The sequence below is a fragment of the Stegostoma tigrinum genome, chromosome 7 (assembly GCF_030684315.1).
Source record: "Stegostoma tigrinum isolate sSteTig4 chromosome 7, sSteTig4.hap1, whole genome shotgun sequence".
Lineage (NCBI taxonomy): Eukaryota > Metazoa > Chordata > Chondrichthyes > Orectolobiformes > Stegostomatidae > Stegostoma > Stegostoma tigrinum.
This window is the reverse complement of record NC_081360.1, coordinates 25566837-25588396: the sequence shown is the minus strand read 5'-3', so window position 1 is coordinate 25588396 and position 21560 is coordinate 25566837. Positions and strand designations below refer to the sequence as shown.

The window sequence follows — 21560 nt, the reverse complement described above, 5'->3', positions numbered from 1 at the left end:
CTTGAATCTATTTACGTTCCAGTCATTCGGGTAGATCCAATTCTGGTGTAATCCAACCTTTTACAAGAAAAATGTTTCCTCGTTAGATGATTTCCAATAAATATAATAGTTGTTTCATTTGATATATACAGGGTTCAAAAGGCAATCGAGGAACCCGTGGACCTCAAGGAGTTGCAGGATTTAGAGGACCACAAGTAAGCTCTCCATTTACAATGTAGACTGTAGTTGCTGCTTTTTGCTAGATCTCAAAATATCAGGAAATATGGAATTCACCGCAAGAACATTTCTCTTTTGCACTAAGGGCGAACCTGGAAACTCTGGAATCCCAGGCCGAGAAGGTGCAAATGGCATTCGCGGACCAAGGGTAAGGGGTTTTTTCTTGTGAATTTGATGTACACAACTAAAAAGATTTCTTTCAAAAGTTTTAAAGTCTAAAGAAAACAATGGATTCATCCACTGTGATCTGATTGAAAGACTGAAACTGAAAGGATGGAAGTCTGCACATACTGACCATAAAGATCTAAATCAGTTTGGAACAATCTCAACTCGGTTCTAAATGGGTTTAGCTCCACACTTGAAACCTACCACTTATTTGTCATAAAATTGGTAACCAGTCTCATTCAGGTCTCAAGCTCAGCAGTGAGACATGGAAATTCTAAATTCTAACTGCTCCTGTTTCCTTTTATATGAAAATCAAAATAATGGTCTCAGTTTGCATTATATTCATACCTCAAATCAGGATTACAGCATAATAATCCAGTTTGATGTTGGAAGAATACAATAGTCAATAGCATGGTATCGGAACGTAGAGGTCAGTGGAAAAACCTCTTTGATACATCTTGTCTGTCAGTATATTGTTAGAGATGTTTTCTTTTAATTAAATCAAGATCACATTTGTCAGCTTGGGCGGACACAATAGATTTTCAATGTATTACTATCCTGTTAACATCTACCCTTCGACAATATGGTATACCTCTGTACATTTATAGAACTTGTTGCTTTTGGAAAATTCTGTGCAGAAATAGGCTTGCATATTAATGTGTTACAATTGTGACACCTCAAAATAAATCCTTTACCCTGCTGAAGACCATTAGATATGGAGGAGACTGAATACAAGTCTCTCTCTTTCTTACCAATGTACCCTTGTTCTATTGTCATCATCAGTGGTCACTCAGGTCAAGGATGATTGTCCTCCATAAGGGCATCTATTTGTGCATCTTCAGATGTCTGAAGAAGCCAGTCCAGGATCCATGGATTCTGTTGCAATGTGGGCATTGCTGGGTGGTAATGCTGGTTGGACATGGTGGTGAAAGGGCCCAACTGATCTTCTGTCTCTCCTTTCACAAAAGTCACTTCTGTTCAGCATTCAGCAGAGATTGTATCTGGGGTGTACAGCTCCCTGCTGGATGTTTCCTGATGTTTCCTGATATCCTTGATGTTTCTCCAGAGATTCTGGTTAGTAGCCATGTCGTCCTAATTGATGTTGATAAGAAATTTCTTGAGGTTAGTCAGGATGTTATCTTTGAAGTGCTTCTTTTGACCACCAGGGGCATGCTGACCTTCCTGCAGCCGGGTAGTGCATGATCTGTTTTGGTGGGCATGATTTGGGCATTTGGATAACGTGGCCGGTCCTGCTGTTGAATTACGGTGGTGATAGTGTTGGCTGTGTTGGCTGCCTCCAAGATGCTAGTATTAGTGTCTTTGCCTTCCCAGGTGATCCACAGGAATTTTTTGCAGGAATCTGTAGTGGTGTTGTTCCAGTGCTTTAAGGTGCCTACAGTAGGTGGTCCATGTTTTAACTCCGTATAGCCGTGTGGGAAAGACAACAGCTTTGGAGACCAGATGTTTATTGTGGGCCTGTAAATCATGGTCTTTAAACACCCTTCTTCTGAGTTGGGAATAGGTTCCACTGGCGCAGCTCAGATGGTGTTGCATTTTTCCATTGAAGTTGGCTTGGAGGAGAGAAGCGATATGGGGAGTGAGGGGATATTTGTTGACCTTTATTGTAGGAGGAGTGGAGAGACTGTTGGGTGGTGGGTGGTGGTTGATTGAATACTAGAATCCTTCTTATGTTAAGGGTAAGGCCTTGCATTAAGGCCTTAAGTGCCTTGGCAAAGCCATCCATGATGCCCTGTAGATCTTCAGAGGGTGCTGAGATGGCGTTGTCATTAACATATTGAACCTCCAAAGTGGAGGTGATGGACACCTTGCCCTTGGCCTTGAACCATGTAAGGTTGAACAGCCTACCGTCCGTACGCTAAATGATTTTAAGTCCCTTGGACAGGTTTTAACCAGTGAGATGGAGGATGGCAACAACGAAGCTGGTGAACAGGGTGGGCGTGATGATGTAGCTCTGCTTGACAGCTGTCTCCATGGTGAAAGGCTCAGACTCCAATCCACCGTTGCTAGGGATTGTAGGAACTGCAGATGCTGGATAATCTGAGATAACAAGGTGTAGAGCTGGATGAACACAGCAGACCAAGCAACATCATAGGAGCAGGAGAGCTGACATTTCGGTGGTGGTTGATTGAATACTAGAATCCTTCTTATGTTAAGGGTAAGGCCTTGCATTAAGGCCTTAAGTGCCTTGGCAAAGCCATCCATGATGCCCTGTAGATCTTCAGCAGAGGGTGCTGAGAATGTTTGATTTAAACAGACTCCAGTGTTGTCCTATGTCCTCTGCATGTCCACCACCCAATTTTTGCTGAAGAAGGGTCTCGGCCCGAAACATCAGCTCTCCTGCTCCTACGATGCTGCCTGGCCTGCTGTATTCATCCAGCTCTACACCTTATTACCACAGTTGCTAAGCACTGTTACAGACTGTCATCATGCAGCAGCCTTAACATCCTGATGAACTTATCAGAGCAGCCACATCACAACAGTATCTGCCAAAGGTTAGCTGTGTCAAAGGCCAATGAAGGCCATGTGAAGCAGTTATTTCTCTCCCTAAAATTTTTTCTTGCAATTGACGTGCTGTGAAGATTTTGTCTGTTATTCCTCTGGATGGGAAAAAGCCAGACTGCAATCCAAGGAGCATTTCCTCAGTTAATGGCAGAAGTCATTGGTTAATGGCAAGGATACATGAAAATTCTTTGCCAGTGGTTGACAGAAAGGAGTACTTCCTACAGTCAGCCTTGTCACCGTTTTTTGAATGTGGTCATGATCAGAGTATCCCTGAGAGGAGTTCTTCTTTGAGTCAAATCTTTAGGAGCAAAGATGCATGTGTTCACGGAGCTTTGGGCCACCCTCCTTTAGGACCTCTGCAAGAATCCCATCAGGACCAGCAGCCTTGTTTATTGGGCTCCTTATAGCATCTTGTACTTCGTTCATATTGGGAGGTTCTTCCATGTCACCCAGTATGGATTCTGGGGGGCTTTGGTTGAGATTTCCAAGTTAACATAGGTATTACTGTTGAGGAGTTCTTAGAATTGCTCACTCCAGTGGGTGTTTATTACTTTGTTGTCCTTGAAAAATTTTTGTCTTGAGAATGCAGGGGGTTTAGACCAAGTAGCTTAGACTGTATACTGCCTTGGTGGGACCTGGGAAGTCTCTTGTGTCACCAGCCTCTATCAACTGCTGGATTTCCAAGGCTTTATCAGTCCACCATCTGTTTTGAGCTCCCTAACCCTCTTTTGAACATCAGCCTTAGCTTTGGTATCGGCTTTTCTTTTGGCCTTGCTGTTAATGTTATTCTGCCAGTCACGGAAGGCTATGCTTTTCTTGGAGATGAGCTGTTCACTTTCTGCATCATTTCTATCGAATTAGTCCTGATGGTTTCTGGACTTGTACCCAAGAGTGTTATTGCAGTGACTGAGAATGTTTGATTTAAACAGACTCCAGTGTTGTCCTATGTCCTCCGCATGTTCCCAAGCTAGGCTTTTAGCAAATGAGGCCTATAGATATTGTGTGATGACCATGTCACCCCCAGTCTCTTGATGTTGAACCTTGGCTGGTCTGCTTCTTCTGAACCTTCCTCTTTCTGTGTAGACTGATGGACATTGTAGATCAGATAAGGTGGTGATTAGCCACTTGAGCCAATCATAACTCTGGTGACAATAGTTCCAGGAGCGAACAATGGCATAATCAATGAGATGCCATTTTTTTGCACATGGGTGCTCCAAGATGCTTTGAATTTGTTTTTCTGACCATATTGTGAGCCGCAAATACAGCCTATTAGATTGAATGAAATGCAGATGAAACCCTGCTTCACCTGGGAGGTGTGTTTGGGACCTTGGATGGTGAGGAGGGAGGAAGAAAATGGGCAGGTATTACACCTCTGCAGTTACGGGAGAAGGTGCCATGGGAGTGTGGGGATGTGTTGGGAGTAAAGGAGGAGTGGACCAGGGTGTCATGGAGGGAACAGTCCCTCCGGATCCTGGAGGGCAGCCTCCTTAGAGTAAGCTGGGTTGTAGGAAAGCTTGCTGAGAAATGAGCTAAATTGAAGGAAAGTCTGCTAAGATCAAGTTGCCTGGCTGACCTCTCGTATTTCCACAATAAAAATACTCCTTTTGAGTTCAGAGTGAAATCTTTTTGCCTTGTTTGAAAGAACGATTGAAGGATTGTGTCTACAAGACTCAAAGTCAACTGTACATGGTTAGTGATCTGACCACATGTGCCAGAACATCAGGGCGACAGACTATGGAACGTTCTGTGCTTTATTCTGTTGTCTTCAACAATAGCCCATTTGTCAAAGATTTGTGTGTGTGTATGTGTGTGTGTGTGTGTGTGTGTGTGTGTGTGTGTGTGTGTGTGTGTGTGTGTGTGTGTGTGTGTGTGTGTGTGTACTTTTACCTTACAGTCCATGTTACCCAACTATTGTTTCATTAAAAACAACTTTAGTAATAAGTCAATAATTGTGCTTCTTCAGAAACCTGGTCGATAGAGCTTGTTATTGGAAGTCTGATGTGGAAAAGTTTTTAAATTTTATTTTATTACCCATGGAATCTTGGGACCAGAGTGCCAGGGCAATCCTCCAGCTTTGATCTAAATGAGAGGGGGTTTTACCTAAATTTATTCCCATTTCCCAAACAGTGACAATTACCTCAATGAATATACAATTGCACCCATGATTTGAAAAAGAGGAAGCTATAGCTGTGTTTTTTATAGTAATGTGAAGTCCAGTTTCCATTTTCAAACTCCTATTGAAGAAGTCCTCTTTTTCTTGCCCTAGGGACTTGCTGGTTCTGGTGCACCTCCTGGTGCAAGAGGCGGACCAGGACATAATGGACGAAAGGTATGCCCAACTTAAAAAATGTTTAATTGTTGAGAAAATTTATTAGTATGTAATTGTTAACTTTTTACCTTCATTGATTTATTCCACCGTAGGGTGAAACTGGAAATCATGGTGAAAAGGGTGAAATTGGATCAACAGGTTCACGTGGAGAAATGGTAAGTGCTCTAATTTTTCAACATAACGTGCCTGTTGTACGTTGCACAATCCATTTTGGATTCAAGTAGGATGGAAACAGACTCCTCGGTTCAATTTATTCATGCCTACCAGACGTCCCAATCTGATCTTGCCCCATTTGCCAGCATTCGGTCCATTTCCCTCTAAACCCTTAAACAACATATACCCACCTCGATGTCCTTTAAATGTTGTAATTGCCACTTCCTCTGGCAGCTCATTCCATACAGCTACACTCTTCTGCAGGAAAAAGTTACCCCTCAAATCCTTTTTTAAATCTCTCTCATCTCATCTTAAACCTATGCCCTCTAGTTTTGAACTCCCCCACCCTCGGAAAAAAGACTATGACTATTCACCCTATCCATGCCCCTCATGATTTTATAAACATTTCTACAGTCACCCAACACTGCAGAGAAAAAATGCCCCAGCCTATCCCTAAAACTCAAACTCTCATCCTGGTGACGTCCTTGTCAATCTTTTCCACAGAAGGGCAACCAGAAGTGTATGACTGGAATCAAACCTGGATCCTTGATGTTGTGAGGCAGTAGTGCTAACCACTGAGCCACCGTGCTGTAAATGTCAGGGACCATGATTAGATTCTTCCTTGTTGGAGAAGGTCATTATCTGGCACTTGTGTTGCATGAATGTGACTTGTCAATTGTCCGCTCAAAACTAGATATTGTCTAGTTTGTGCTACATTTGGACACACATTCTTCAGTATTTGAGAAATCATAAATGGCATTGAACATTGTGCAATCATCAACAAACATCCCCACTCTGAACTTACAATGGAAAGTGCGCAAATAATTATAAAATTATTGAAATTTGTCACAAGGCTTTAAAATTTTTCACATTTCTTTCCTCCCAGTGTTTACATGCATTCTTTTTTTTTACTTTTTCAGGGTGAGGATGGAAGAACTGGCATTGGCATTGCTGGATTTAAAGGCAGAAAGGTCAGTCATTTTAGTTAGTTGAAGGAAACTTGTATAAAAATAGAGAAAAATGAGATTTTCCAGAATGCTGAGTACAGAAACCTTTGTTATCACCCTAAACAGGAATGAAAACAACAGGTCAAACATATGTAAATTCTTGCAGTAGTGGAACTGGTGCTCAGCATTTGATATTATAAAATTTGCCATGTACAGAAATTTCTAATTAATTTGCAATAGCATCTGTTGGAGTAAGGGTCCAGTAGTTGAAGCACAAAGAACAAAGAGAACAAAGAACAGTACAGCCCTTTGGCCCTCTAAGGCTGTGCCGACGCATTTTGTGCTTCCAAACTAAAGCTGTCTTCACTCACGGGATCCATATCCCTCTATTTCCTTCCTACTCATGCATTCATCTGGATGTTTCTTGAATGCATCTATTGTGTCTCACCTCCTCTGGCAATGCGTTCCGGGCACTTGCCACCCTTTGTGTATAAAATGTACCTTGCGCACCTCTTTTACGCTTCCCCACCTGCTCCATGAACCTGTGTCCCTTAGTAATTGACCCTGCCCCACCCTGGGAAAAAGCCTCATACTTTCCACTCTATGCATGCCACTAACAATCTTGTAAACTTCTATAAGATCGCCTCTCAGCCTCCTGCATTCCAATGAAAACAAGCCCAGTTTACCCACCTCCTTCATAGCTAAAATCCCCTGTACTAGGAAACATCATAGTAAACCTTTTCTGTACTGTCTCCAAAGAATCCATATTCTTCTGGTAGTGTGATGACCAGAACTGTGCACAATATCCCAAGTGTGCCCTAACTAAAGTTATATAAAGCTGCAACATAACTTGTCTATCCTTATACTCAATACCCCTTCCAATGAAGGCAGGCATGCCATAAGCCTTTTTTACTACCTTATCTACCTTTGCTGCTATCTTCAGTGATCTGTGGACCTGCACGCTCCGATCCATCTGCTTCTCAATACTCCTTAGTGTTCTGTCATTCACGGTACAATTTCCACATGTACTTGGTCGTCCAAAATGCATCACCTCATTTTTAAACTCCATCTGCCAGCTTTATGCCCATGCCTCCAACTGATCTATATCCTGCTGTATCCTCTGACAATCCTCCTCACTATCTGCGACTCCACCAATCTTTGTGTCATCCACAATCTTGCTAATTAGACCAGGCTGCATCGTCCTCCAAATCATTTATGTAGATCACGAACAGCAGAATTCCCAGCACTGATCCCTGTGGAACGTCTCTAATCACAACTCCATTCTGAAAAACGTGTGTCATCCACAATACTCTGTCCCCTGTGATTAAGCCAGTTCTCTATCCATCTTGCCCACTCACCCCAAATATCATGTGACTTCACCTTTTTTATGTGTCTGCCATGAGGGACATTGTCAAAGGCTTTACTGAAGTAAAATGACAACATCAACCACTTTCCCCTCATCAATCATCTTCGTCACCTCCTCAAAAAACTCAATCAACTTAGTGAAGCACAAACTTCCCCACTTAAAGCCATGCTGTAAGTATATAGCAATAATGGATGGATACTTGAGCATGGAAGTTATAAGCTGCATAAACTCACCTGGATAGCAATTAACTTAAAATAAGAAGCCGCAATTGAGTTAGAACTATGCTATGGTAGCTGGACTCTTCATCAAACAGTAGGCTTGAAAATATAATGTGGTTCCTAATTGTCTCTGGTTCCACTTACAGTTTTATTGTGAGCTATGATTGAGTTTCTGCACTCGTCAGGGTATCTGTGTGTATTTGGCTTCGGTTCTGAACATCTATTTGCCTGAAAAATAATTTGCCAGTGACTTTTAAGCAATTCCCTTTCCAACATGAAGTAGAATAGCTCTTACTGATGCCAAACCTTTATTTGCAGCAAGATGGTGAATTCAAATGGATTTAAAGCTAATAACGAATGCAATATGCATCAAAATAGCTGGGTAATGGAAATGACTGGCGGTCTGGCTCAATGAGCAATGTAAACCAGGATATGTTATGGTTTGATGACAAACATATTTGAGTTAGTTGATCTTTGTCAAGCAGCCAAGCAGACTATCAGTCAATAGAGTTCCTACTGTTGATTATTAATGGTAAAGCCCTCAACTGTCATTTCCCTTCACTCTAATTATACTTCAGGTGAGTAAAAAAATTTGCACATAGAGTGCAAAGAATTCGTTCTGATGATAGGCGTGTTATCTTCTGATACTGTGTAGGAAAACTTATATAAATAGGGATTGATAAGTGTGGATTGAGCATTGGAGGGTGCCTTTGCTCATTGCACTATAATACAGTGCAAATAAGTTTCTTCATTTAAAAATGGAACAGCTGAAAGAATGGAAGAAAAACGTCTGTGCACCAACAGATCTCCAATTCAGTTTTTTTTCTCATTTTAGGGTGAGCGAGGCCCTGTTGGACCGCTTGGTCAAAAGGTGAAGTAAACAATTAAATTGCTTTTGAAGTTTTCTTATGATTGAGTATATGTGGTTGATGCACTTTTAACAAAATGTCATATTCCTGAAACAGGGTGAAATCGGAGATGATGGTACTCCAGGGAAAGGTGGGATTAAAGGAAATCGAGGTCAAAGGGTAAGTCCAAACAGATGTGAAAATGATGCACTTTGTTATTTTGACTCTTGACTGTTGTGTCAGGTACCAAACATCTTGCTGTGCAAAAGCATAGAAAGGTAATTTACAGAACTGCAACTGATACATCCAGTATTTCTTTTAAATCTTTACCAGTTAAAGCGGGTATAAAATTATGCAGAGCTATTTGCAGAAAATGTAGATTCTCTAGTGAAATCTTTTGGCTATTAATGTACGAGTCATAAAGGTAGCAGCCAAATGCTGACAGTTGTCCCAGAGTATCAGCATAAGTTAACATTCACCAGCACGTCTGTGCTCTAACATTTAATTTATAACGCCCAACCTTATTTATGTTAAAGCACACTATTGTTTGCAACGCCAATCTTGAATAGCAATGTGAATGGAACAATATGCATGCCTCCAGAAAAGGGATTATCTTTGACAAAATACATTTGTTGTCTGTTTCTGGGTACAAAACACCAATATTTCAAGTGTTGATGATTGTTACTAGCAGGTTACCATTTTTTTTCTGGTCAATAGCAAGCTAAAAGAGTTAAATACTCCCATCTGTCTAAATAGTTGCAGGAATGCTGGTTTTCACATCTACTGTCTACCATTGGGACAGTCATCAAGCACAAAATTGTACAACCTCCTGAGGAATATTGCAACATCAGAAATTGAGCTTGCTTTGTGCATATGGTTTCCTGTCACCTGGGCAGATTTTGAAGCCTACCCATTTAAGTATGTGCAGATTTTCCAATTCTGCCACTTTAATATGGAAACTGGAGCAAGGGAGCCACATCATATTATCTGACATTACCACTGAATACAAATGAGATGGGAGATTTGCAGATATAAGGCTGTTTTCACATAATTTTTCATTCATTTCTTTTGACAGGTGCAGGGTGTCCATAACAAAATATATCTTCATTGTAATAAGCCTTCATCTATGTCTCATTTAATATCCTTGATTGGAGACTATGTGATCTAATGGGTAATCAGGGACCGGATCTGAAAACGACCCATCCTGATGGAATGTGGCCTTTTAATTAGCTGTAGGACCATTGCTTGACATTCATTTCAGTAGTGTGAACTCAATCCTTTTATAGATGGCAAAGGCATAAATTTGGCCCTTATTTATCTTAAATTTGCCAATGTCCATAACCATAGCTAGAGGGAGAAAGTGGGGAGAAGTATGCAGGAAATGGTAGTCTGTGTTATGATGTGGTTCATAGCTGAAACACAGAGCACAGTATCCTTAAATTTCGGTTGAAAACAACTGTAACTGAGGTGGGAATGGTTCATAGTGACTCAAGATGGCAAAATATTCTATTTCCCAGCTGATGAATTTTACAATGAAAGCCATGCTGGAATTTGCAATTAAATAAACCCCTTTACGATAAATCTAATTGTGTTTGGCAGGGTTCTCTGAGACCAAGCAGAAGAAGGGAACAGTTGATGATCACATGTTAATTAAAGAATAATTAGGTGTGCAATGACTGAGTGCACATGTCTATTGGGAATAAGTAATCTGTGTGGTTGAAGTCTTTAGACTCTAAGTAGAAATAAAATTCTGACTTGAAAAGCTTACGTCTGGACTCTGTGTAAGCAATATTTAATTTCTGGTGTTTTGAACCCACCAGTGGTAAATCTGTGATTGTCTTCTATTGCAGGGCTATTCAGGACCTCCTGGTGATGGTGGAATGAAAGGAGAAGCAGGTTTTCCAGGCTCACAGGTTGTCATTGTTTTCAAATCATTAAGTTTTTATTTGCATTTAACCAATTTAACATAAAATGCTTTCAGCTTAATGTTAAGGTCTCTCAGTTCAACAAATGTTGACCTTCAAAATTAAGTTAACCCTAGAATCATGGACTGACTTTGTGTAATCTTGTCTCTTTGCTAAAAGATTAATCCCAGTAGTTGTTAGCTTGAATTGCACTGAAAACGTTTGTTGCTATGTTACGCATAAAATGAAATAAACTTCTCCTAAATTCTAGCCCTAACCCCTAACACAACCGTAATAACCAACAAAAAGCATAGAAGAGCATGCGTAGAAGAGCAGGAAGCACGCTAGACAGACCTAAACATGAGATACCAACCGATAATATGACAATACAAGAATTCATGCACACTGAAAAGTCGAAGTAGCGTGTAATATTTGGAGCATAGTGATCTTGAAATCAATGAATCAGTTTCTACCAATTTCAGTCATGAATGGTGGTGAATAGTTAAACCCATACAAGTTTGAGGAGACACCAGGGGCATAGTCATCCTCAGTGATGAGTTCAGCATGAGTTTAAGATCATCTGTAATCATCTTTAGAGTATTGAGTGGATAATCCACATGTCCTGTGTCTGATGTCCTCACTGTCTCAGGAGGCAGCCTGCAGCCAATTCTCTTCATCTCTCCCCATGTGATAACAAGATCTAGCTGCAGACACTAAAGAAAAGCTTATGGACCTTGACAATAACTCATCTGTTGTACTAAAGATACATGGTCCGGAATAACCCAGGCCTCTTGTAAATTATTCCAGTGCAGCTACGACAGTAGTACCAATCAGACAAATTTATCCGTCTATGTTCTGTTCATAGAGATGGATAGATGCAGTCCAGAGAATTGTAGTTCCATCACTTTTCTCTCAATCTTCAGAAAAGTAATGGGAAGATTATCATCAACAGTGCTATCAAGTTTAAGTTACTCTGTAACAACTTACTTACTCATGTAAAGCTTCGATTGTCAAGATCACTCAACTCCAACCCTCGCCACAACTTTGGTTCAAAACTGAAGAAACATCGAATTCCAAAAGTGAGGCATGGCTGCTTATCCCTTAGTATGATTATCCCTTCGTAACAAGTGTGCCTTCATGGAGCCCCAGTAAAATTGGAGCTAATGTGAATCAATAAAAAGGACAAAAATGATATATACCACAGAGGAAGACAGTTTTTTTGGTTGGAGTTTGAACATTTCTTTGCTAGGACATCACTGTAGGAGCACGTCCAGAGAGTGTCTTAGGGCCAACAGCCTTCAGTTGCTTCACCAGTGATGTTCTTTCCATCATAAGGCCAGAAGTGTGACTTCTCCAACGACAGCAACATTTCCAGTTGCATTTTGAGCTGTTTAGGTAATGAAGCATTCTGTCTTCATGATCAACCTCATCTGGATAATATTCAGACTTGAGGTGATAAGTGACTTCAGCATTTTTGCCACAGAAATACTGGATAATGACCATCCCCAACAAAAGAGAATCTAACAATGTCCCTTTGATATTCAACAACATTACTGTAATCGAATTCAATGATTATCGACATTCTGTTGGATCACCGTTGAAAATTGGATGAAGCCCATAAATACAATGGCTAGTAAAGAGTAGGTCAGCGGCTGGAAATTCTGCAATGAGTAACTTACCTCTTGCCTTCCCAAATCCAGTCAGCAAAGCACATTGTCAGGAGTGCGATGGAATAACCTTCACTTATGTGAGTTAGCCCTGCTCCAACTGTACTGAAAAACTTCAGGACCATTCAAGACAAGGCATTCCATCCACCTCCTTTGATAACTTCCTCCATAACCAGTGCAGTGTGACGGCAGAGTGTATCACGAATAAGATGCAATGCAACACCTTGTTGACCCTTGTTCAGCAGCACCTTCCAAACCCTGACCCCATCTGTCTTGAAGATCAAGAGCAACAGTCGCACAGAAGTGCCAGCTTCCCACATTGAACACCATCCTTACTTGGAAGTTGTCTTTCTTGTATTGTCTTACTTTTATTGTCACTGGGTCAATATGCTGGAATTGTCTCCCTAGGGTGTGCTGAGGGAGCACATTCATGACACAAACTGGTTAAAGGGGCTGCCTTATCAATATCTTCCCACAGGAACTTAATGGTGGGCAATAAGTATTGACCCTGTCAAAAGTGTCCAGCTTGTAGGAATGAATGAATGGAGAAGAGAAAATTGTGTAATGTTAACAACATGATATGCCATCTAATCAAAGGCCTAAATACTGTCATTCAAGGCTCAACATTCAGGGTATTTAACTGCCAGAACAAGTTAGAGGCTCGTTTGGAAAGATATCATCAACAAGGCCGAGAGGATGGTTTTCAAGGCCATGTCCTTGCATGCCTGCCCCCACCTTCTTCTGTGCCTCAAATGGCTGCCAAACAGCTGAAGCCTTACACTGCCCCCCACCCCAACCCTTTCCCAGCAAAACCCAGCAGTCAAATCACCTTAGTTACGCAGCCAGGAAACCAGCACTTTTCTTGCCTGCTGGGATGTCATGTAATTGGGGAGGTAGTGAGTTGAAGCCCATAAGTGGTCATTAATTGACCAATTAAAGGTCTTCATTGAGGACATCACCGACTAAGCAGTATTTATTGCCCATCCCTAGTTGTCCAGAAAGCAGTTAAGAGTCAACCTCATTGCTATGGGACTGGAGTCACATGTAGGCCAGACCAGGTAAGGATGGCAGTTTCCTTTCCTGAAGGACATTACTGAACCAGATGAGTTATTCTGACAATTGGCAATGGCTTTGCAGTTATCATTAGATTCTTAATTCCAGACTTTTTTCGAATTCAGATTCCACTGTCTGCCATGGCAAGATTCTAAACTGGGTCTCCAGAATATTATCTGGGTCTCCAGATTAACAGCCTTAGCACAAGGTCATCCCTTCCCCCTTGGGCTGGAGAGATGAAAGCCGCCAGTGGACTTGCTTGCCAAGCACTGGATTGGGGAGGTGATGGGAAGTGGGTGGTTATCTCTCTGGGGCCAGAATATTCAATTATTTTCCCTTCTTTCCACCTCACTCACCACTTCCTATAGTCAAATGCCTGTTGTGGATCTAATCTCTGCTTATTGTTTGTGCACTTACCCCGGTTGTGAATGCTGATCAATTATTTTTTTTCCATAGTAAATAGTACTCTGGGCATTTTGCGTGCAGTTTTAGATTAATCTGTTATTATTTCACACATTGCTTTATAGGGTCCAAAGGGAGAGAGAGGACGATCCGTAGAGGTAAACAAGATAATGTTGATCACAACATATGATTTGAATTCTGTTGCATTGTAACTAATGTGCTTTTGCTTCTCCGATATTTCAGACATGCGGCCTTGTAAAGCAGATTAAAGAGTCATGCCGTGAGTATTGTGGAAGTCAGATTATTTAATTGCATTAGGTATATGAATTTGATCCTTTAAAGCAGTAATTATTCCAGGTAAAACTGTCTAAAACTTTTCCTTTTGTTCTTTTCTTCCTTGCAGCATGTTGTTACGGTAAGTTTTTTTTTACTGAGAGAATACTTACTTTGAACAGATTATTTACTTAACAGCTGAAATAAAATTGATTCACGTTTACATTTTGTGTTAGGTTCAACAGAGTGCCCTGCATATCCAACTGAGCTGGCCTTTGTGGTCGATACTTCCAACACGAAAACTGCCAATCAGCTCAACCAGAACAAGAACGCGATCCTCAACATAGTTCGCAATCTGACCATAGTGGAAAGCAACTGTCCAAAGGGAGCTCGTGTCGCCGTTTTGACGTACAACAGTGGTATAATCACTGAAATCCGATTCAGCAGCGCCAGGAACAAGCGAGACCTTATCACACAGATTGAAAATCTGCAGTTTGTACCTTCGAGGAAAGAATCCAGCATTGCTGATGCAATGAGCTTTGCAGCAAGGAACACATTCAAACGTGTGCGGAGTGGCTTTTTGATTAGAAAGGTGGCGATATTCTTCAGTGACGGTCAGACAAAACCTAAAGAGCTGAATGATGCTATAACAAAACTCGCAAATGAGAATATAATCTCCGTCTACCTTTCTCCTAGAGAGGATAATGTACTCACAAGGGCACTGCAGGTAAGATTCCACTCGTTATTTTATTATTATAGATACAAATGTATGTTATAACTGGCCAAAATATCCAGAAGCAAAAATAATGAAAGAAACCATTCCTTCCCCAGTGTTGAGGCATGGTTTGTTATGTTTATGCTACTTGTAGTTTTTCAGATCTTTCTTCCAGTGTATGTTTCTCTTTAAATAGAAGTGGAGGTACTCAAAACTTGAGTGTTATTCTGTATGAGATAGCCAGTATCATGATTATAATCTGTATAATAGTTCTCATCTCCTACTGTTTTCAATCTTCACAAAGGGTATAGTTCTTCACCTAGAGATCCTAACACTACACAGTAAACCATGGTTTATTTATCACGTTTTGTTTTCCTTCATTGCTCCTAACTGTGGCACATTAGTGGAACATTTACCATCTTAATCATCATTTGGATTTGTTCAATTAGGTTGTCAATTTGATTTTAAACTACCCCTTAAGAACCATATTAACCTCTCAACAAGGGCATTATCATCCGTTATTCTAACACATTTCAAACTTAACTGAGACTGCCCAACTATATTCCTAATTCTATGCAATACTTCCAGTTTTGCATCAGTTCACTGCATTTTATTAACTGATATTACTGATTTAATTGTTTAGTTTTCCTACTCCATACTTCACCTTTTAACCCAGATATTCTTACCTCTTCTAATCATTTGGCTCAAACTCCAAAATTCTTTGGCTGCTCAAATCTCTGTGCATTAATCTAAGTATTGTAAATCATAATCATATTTTAAAATTAATATCCACTTCAAAAAAACAGAACTATGGTAGTCATCTCCTTTTGCAACACTTTCATATCAGAGTGAATGTGATTTGCGGGGGGGTGTGGTGGTGGTGGAGTTTGACCAGTTCACTACTGACCGGTATATACAATTCATGAAAACTTGTTTGGGGTATTTAATGCTTCAAGTTCCTGCCCATATGTACTGTAGCTTTCCTAGTTATGTCATCGTGGAGGAAGAGTGGGCACTTGGGGATACTTCAACCGGCATAACGAAGTGTAGAGGGTTCCTACTGTTTCAACAGTGTTCAAAGGTCATCCAAACAGCTTGGCGTTTTTAAGTAGCCACAAATAAATAATGCACAGTTCCATCAGGGGAATTTGTTTTAGCCTAGCTTTAAATATTTCCTTGCCTGTGTGATCCCTCTAAACCTTCCATTTTGAACACCCATTTATTGTATTTATTACAGTTCCGAGCCCAAAAGAGTTGGCCACAAATGATCAAATTCTCCTTACCAAATGTAAAATCATGATGAAGTCCAGTGTTAGGGAACATGCCACATTTAACAGAAATCCCCTGGCACAAAATATCACCGAGGAAAGCATCGATTGCAGATAATCTGCTCATCTACCCATTATTAATTCAATCATTAATCAGGCCTGAATTATTCCAAAGTTTCATTGCCTCATCAAATCTCTTTGGTCCTGGGTTACATTTTAGTTCCATTCTGCATCTACGTCAATGTTGTAGCACATACCAGCAGCTTACATGGCAAACACACGGCGTGCGCTTAAAGGGCAATGTGTGAAAGCCAAAGGAGAAGAGTCTTTAACTGAGTAAAGGAAAACCATGCATTTTCAGTGGAGGTCTGCCTCATTCACTGAAGGCAGTCACCCGATCATGCCACAGGGGGTTGGCCAGTGTCAGTCCTGGTTGATTTCAACCAGTCTGCCAGCCACATGTCGCTTAGTCTTGGAGAATTGTTGAGATACCAGACTGAGGGGAGGGTATGAATTTACTGCAATGAAACAGAGGAAGGGATTGAGTATGATGGACATGGATTTAAGAGTGGGAGCGTGAACATGAGAGATGGTGAGGTGCCCCTCGTGAGTGAGCTGTAAGTATATGAAGGGCGAGTGATTTGATATGACATGGTTTAAGTGAGAGCCATACAGTGGAAATGATGTGTGCAATATTGAAGGTTTGAGTCAATCAGTCTTGGTAAGGTACACATGCACTGGGCGATATTAGACTGAGTTGGCCCTTGAGTGTGCATTAGCAGAGAGGAAGAAGAGGATGCCAATAAGCTTGCATGATTCAGAAGATCATTGCCCTTCTTTGTATAGACTACAGCCAGAATACTGAGAATACAGTTTTGGGGCCCTCATCTAAGGAAAGTTACAGTGGCATTGAGATAGTCCATAGATGATTCATTCGGCTGATATCCTGCAATGATGGGGACTGTCTTCTGAGGAGAGGTTGAGTAGATTGGGTCTGAACTCACTGGAATAGAGAAGAATGAGAGACAGCCTTATTGAAACAGATAAGATTCTTAGAGGCCTGATGTGAAATTTTTTTTTTTACCCTGGTGGGAGACTCTAGTACCAGAGGGCTTTATCTCAGAATAAGCGGTTGTACATTTAAGACACAGGTGAGGACGAATTTCCTCTGAGGGGGTAGTGAATCCGTGGAAATCTTTACCACAGAAAGCATTTGTGGCTGGGTTGCTAAGTATATTTAAGGCTGAGATAGGCAGATTTTTAAGCAATAAGAAAATCAAGGGTTGTGGGAAAAAGACAGGGAAGTGGATTTGAGGACTATCAGATCCATCAGATTGAATATTGGAGCAAATTTATAAGTTGAATGGGTTACTTATGCTCCTGTGCTATGGTCTGCTGCTGGGTGTCCCTTTTCACTCGGAACTTAACATTAATCTGAGATGCTATTTCTGTCCAGGTTGGTTGGGTCTGTTAGTGTAATGTCTTTTCGAGGTTGTCACAAGAAAGGACAGTCCCTGTCTTGATCATTCCATCCACCAGCACCTCCAAACCCCTGTCCTGAAAGAGGAGAGCTGGCCTTTCCTCTGCGAAATCTCCTGTGCTGAGCACCACTGTTTGAGAGAGAATTCCTGGCTTGAAGTAGTGTATCTCTGAATTTTGACTATGGTGCCAGAGACTTGTGAGCTGGAATAATCCAGCACCCCCATCTCACACTCCGCACATAGATAAAAGATGTAGAGCTGGATGAACACAGCAGGCCAATCCGTGCAACTCCCTGTGCAATACACCTAATAGCTCAATTGTATAACTAATTAAGTGAAGAGTGGAAAACTGTGCAAGAAAATTTTCTCTGGGCCATGACAGACTAAATGCCATGAAACTGGCTCACCACTTTACTTTAACTGCAAGTGAGAAATCCAGACCATTGTTTCAGCTGCTATATCATGGAATGTTGATCTCAGTGGATTTAGAGTCATTGAATCTGTACAGTTCGGAAAGAGGGCATTTGACCCATCCAGTCTGCATCGACTGTCGAAAGAGAATCCCACCCAGACCCAGCCTCCTACCCTATCCCCATAACCCCGTGTTAATTATGGCCAATCCACCTTCACATCCCTAGAGACCAAAGACAATTTACCATGGCCAGGCCAACTAACATGCACATCTTTAGACTGTGGAAGGAAACTGGAGCACCTGACAGAAGCCCAAGGAGATATGGGCAGAACATACAAAGACACAGTCACCCAAGGTTGGTATCAAACCTGGGTCCCTGGTGTTGTGAGGCAGCAGTGCTAACCACTGAGCCACACCTATTTCTCTTCTTACGCCCTCGTTTTTAAAAAAAAGGGTTTATATAAATATTGAAGGGCAGGATTTACACACAAGCTTCTGAACTCCACCTCAGGCTCAAGCTGGTTTCAAATACCCACACAGTGTGGGAGCCAGTCACTCTGTTGTTTTTCTCTGAGTGTCAAATTAATGGCTACAGGGAGGAGGGTGTTGGAGCTGGCCAGCCAATATGAGAGTGTCCAGTTGGAAAGGATCAGACTGCGATGCTCAATACTTGAGGGAGAGGACGCTTCCGTATGGATGCGCGATTTCTCCATCTTCTTGAATTTAAAATAAATTGTGGCTTTTGAGGTCGGGTCAACACTGGAGTGAAAGTTCGGAGGGTGTATGTCTGGTGTTAGGAGCTGGAGGATTATGCCCTCAAGGGCAGCCTGGGGCTACTGCTGTACCCAGCCAGGCAGTGAGCTACTCTGACCCAGTCTTGAGTGTTGACCTCTCGTCATGGTGAATCTTCAGCCTGCCAGATAAAGTGTTGCCTCTGAGGACCAACACCTGATTGGAAAATTCCGGTTGATGTTCCTACTGTGTTGAGTTGTCAACCAATGGCATGTGGTTGAGAAGTCCAGTTGCCCCCTATCTCTGAGCTTGACATGGGTTGAGATGTATTGTAAGAGGTAATTGAAAGTGAACACCTGAAAGAATTTTTAATTGTATTAATTATGGAGATTACATATTCGACTAATCACCTTAAACATTCTCCAACAAAACTGAACTGTCTTTAATTTCCAAGGAGCTGCAACTTCTGATATTTGGTTCACACTTCTTAATTGTGGAGATGAAATGGCGGATAGCCAAGATACCCCTTTTGAGAGCTGAGGTACCCCTTTGGATATGGTCCTAGGGTTTCTTTGGGTGAAGTCAGGTCTCATTTAGGGACGAAGCAGTACAATGGCTAACAGTACTTTGTTTAGTGACCCCTACAAATTCATACCCAATCGTCCAGCTCCTGACCCTGGTTGCTGAATCATGTTCCTCGAAATAGATTGAAACTTATAGACAAGATTGTCAAGTACGCTTCCTGTCCCAGTGGTGTTTATGTTACAGGCAGTGAAGAGACTCACTGTAAAACAATACTCTAACATTGAATCATAGCAGTTCAAGGATTTATAAATATTGTAAAATTTTGCTGATATGATCGGGTAACCTTTTTTGTTGTAGACTGAACATTGAGCTCAATGAATTAAGTGTCGCTTCTTATCCATTGTTTTTGTCTGTTTCAGAGAAATGATGCTGGGATTTCACAATTCTTCGTTTTCCGCAATGATGACGCAACACTCAATAAGGTGATGGCATGCCACGTTTGTTTAGGTACGTTTTCATTTTAAATGCTATCCGTACTAACTGCTTCATACTTTACACGTGCTGAAAATATTTGAGCATCTTCCTAGCCCTATTGCGTAATTGTAAAAACTATCACCCCGTTACTTTTCTCCAAGCACCTCTCTCCCATTGAAGTGTTGAATCCTCCATTCCAAGATTAATCAGGCGGTTTTAGGTATCACAATTTTAGAATGATGTCTGTTGCCCATGGATCAAACTATTTTTAAAGTTTATAGTGGATGACCTCTAAATGCACCCTTCAATTGTTGCTTTCGACAGGATCTCTTCACAGTTGCTTTTGACATTTTCGATAGTGGGTTTTGACAGATCTGTTGACAGTTCCAATGTGCTTGTCAGTTTGAGATTATTCACATCTTACACACGATCGTGCCTATTCTTAACCATTGCAAAGAGCAGCTTACTTTCCCAAAAGGGTGTTTAACCACCCCGAAATGAGACCTGACATCACCCAAAGAAACCCTAGGACCATATCCAAAGGGGTACCTCAGCTCTCAAAAGGGGTATCTTGGCTATCCGCCATTTCATCTCCACAATTAAGAAGTGTGAACCAAAATTCAGAAGTTGCAGCTCCTTGGAAATTAAAAAGTTTTGTTGGAGACTGTTTAAGGTGATTAGTAGAATATGTAATCTCCATAATTAATACAAAAAATCTTTCAGGTGTTCACTTTCAATTACCTCTTACAATTCACAGTTCTGCATCATAGGATAAGGTATATTAAAGTACATTAGTGCTGCAGGCAGTAAGGGAGATAGAAAGTGCTGGAGTAAGATTTTGGCCAGATGACTTGGATGGACCCTAACAGGATGTCAAGTTCCAAAACCAGGCTGGACGGAAAGGCCTCAGGCCTCACTCTGATCAACTTCCAAAATAAATATTAAAAACCGGAAGGCCTGTCTTGCTCACTGTCTTGGTCACCCTTACACAATCACTGTGGCCCATCTATGCCACACTGTGCCACGTGCTTGTCATTGGTCCCTCATTCCCCCAGTCCACGTACTCACCCCCATAGCCTCTATGCCATGCAATGTCCACTTACCTACCCCCCCCACTTCCATACAAGTAATAACACCCAAGGCCCTTTAGCACTCACATGGCATCTCATGCCAACTCTTAATAAAAACCAAAAGAGCTGCAGATACTGTAAATCAGGAACAAAAAAAGAAGTTGCTGGAAAGGTTCAGCAGATCTGGCAGGGTCTGTGAAGAAAATATCAGAACCAACATTTCGGGTCTGGTGACCCTTTCTCAGAATTGAGGTTGTTCTGAGGAAGGGTCACCGGGCCTGAAATGTTAACTCTGATTTTTCCTGCACACATGCTGCCAGACCTGCTGAGCCTTTCCCACAAATTCCAGTTTTGCTCAAGCCAATTCTTAACACTTTTCCCCCCTTTCCTTTGACCTTCCCTGTCCAAGCAGTTTATCTATTATAAACCACAGGCAGAATTCATGCTTACAGTGTCTGTTGTTGATGTCACTCTTCACAAAAGTCAGCACACTGAAATTGTTTCAATGAATTCCTTACAATAAAGAACGTTTCAGTAAAGTGATCAGTCAAATATGTCAGCAAACATTTATCAGCCTTATGTTGTAAAAATGATAATCAGGGAAATCGGTCATACAACTCAAATTGTATCATGGCTTCTATGAAAAACCCAACAACTTTTTTAATGGTATTTTAGTTAACCAATTTGTAATTGGTTACTGTTGGATAATGTGAAAGGTAAGGAAGATTGACAATGTGCTTAGTGATAATTTTCCTGTTTTCTTATAGACAATTTTCAATACTATATTCTACATTACCACCTTCGTACAAAGCCATTGCC

The 21560-nt window shown here is 41.2% G+C and overlaps 1 protein-coding gene across 1 annotated transcript in view; it reads left to right on the top strand.

Annotated features, from left to right (window-relative positions):
- The window catches only part of LOC125453920 (collagen alpha-3(VI) chain-like), a 140828-nt gene that overhangs the window by 95025 nt on the left and 24243 nt on the right, over positions 1–21560 (top strand). Inside the window, exons 31-43 of the mRNA XM_059647119.1 lie at positions 132–194; positions 302–364; positions 5171–5233; positions 5326–5388; positions 6307–6357; positions 8753–8788; positions 8883–8945; positions 10616–10678; positions 13917–13949; positions 14035–14071; positions 14195–14206; positions 14301–14791; positions 19617–19704. Coding sequence (XP_059503102.1) covers positions 132–194; positions 302–364; positions 5171–5233; positions 5326–5388; positions 6307–6357; positions 8753–8788; positions 8883–8945; positions 10616–10678; positions 13917–13949; positions 14035–14071; positions 14195–14206; positions 14301–14791; positions 19617–19704 — 1126 coding nt within the window. The remainder of the gene's footprint in view (positions 1–131; positions 195–301; positions 365–5170; positions 5234–5325; positions 5389–6306; positions 6358–8752; positions 8789–8882; positions 8946–10615; positions 10679–13916; positions 13950–14034; positions 14072–14194; positions 14207–14300; positions 14792–19616; positions 19705–21560) is intronic.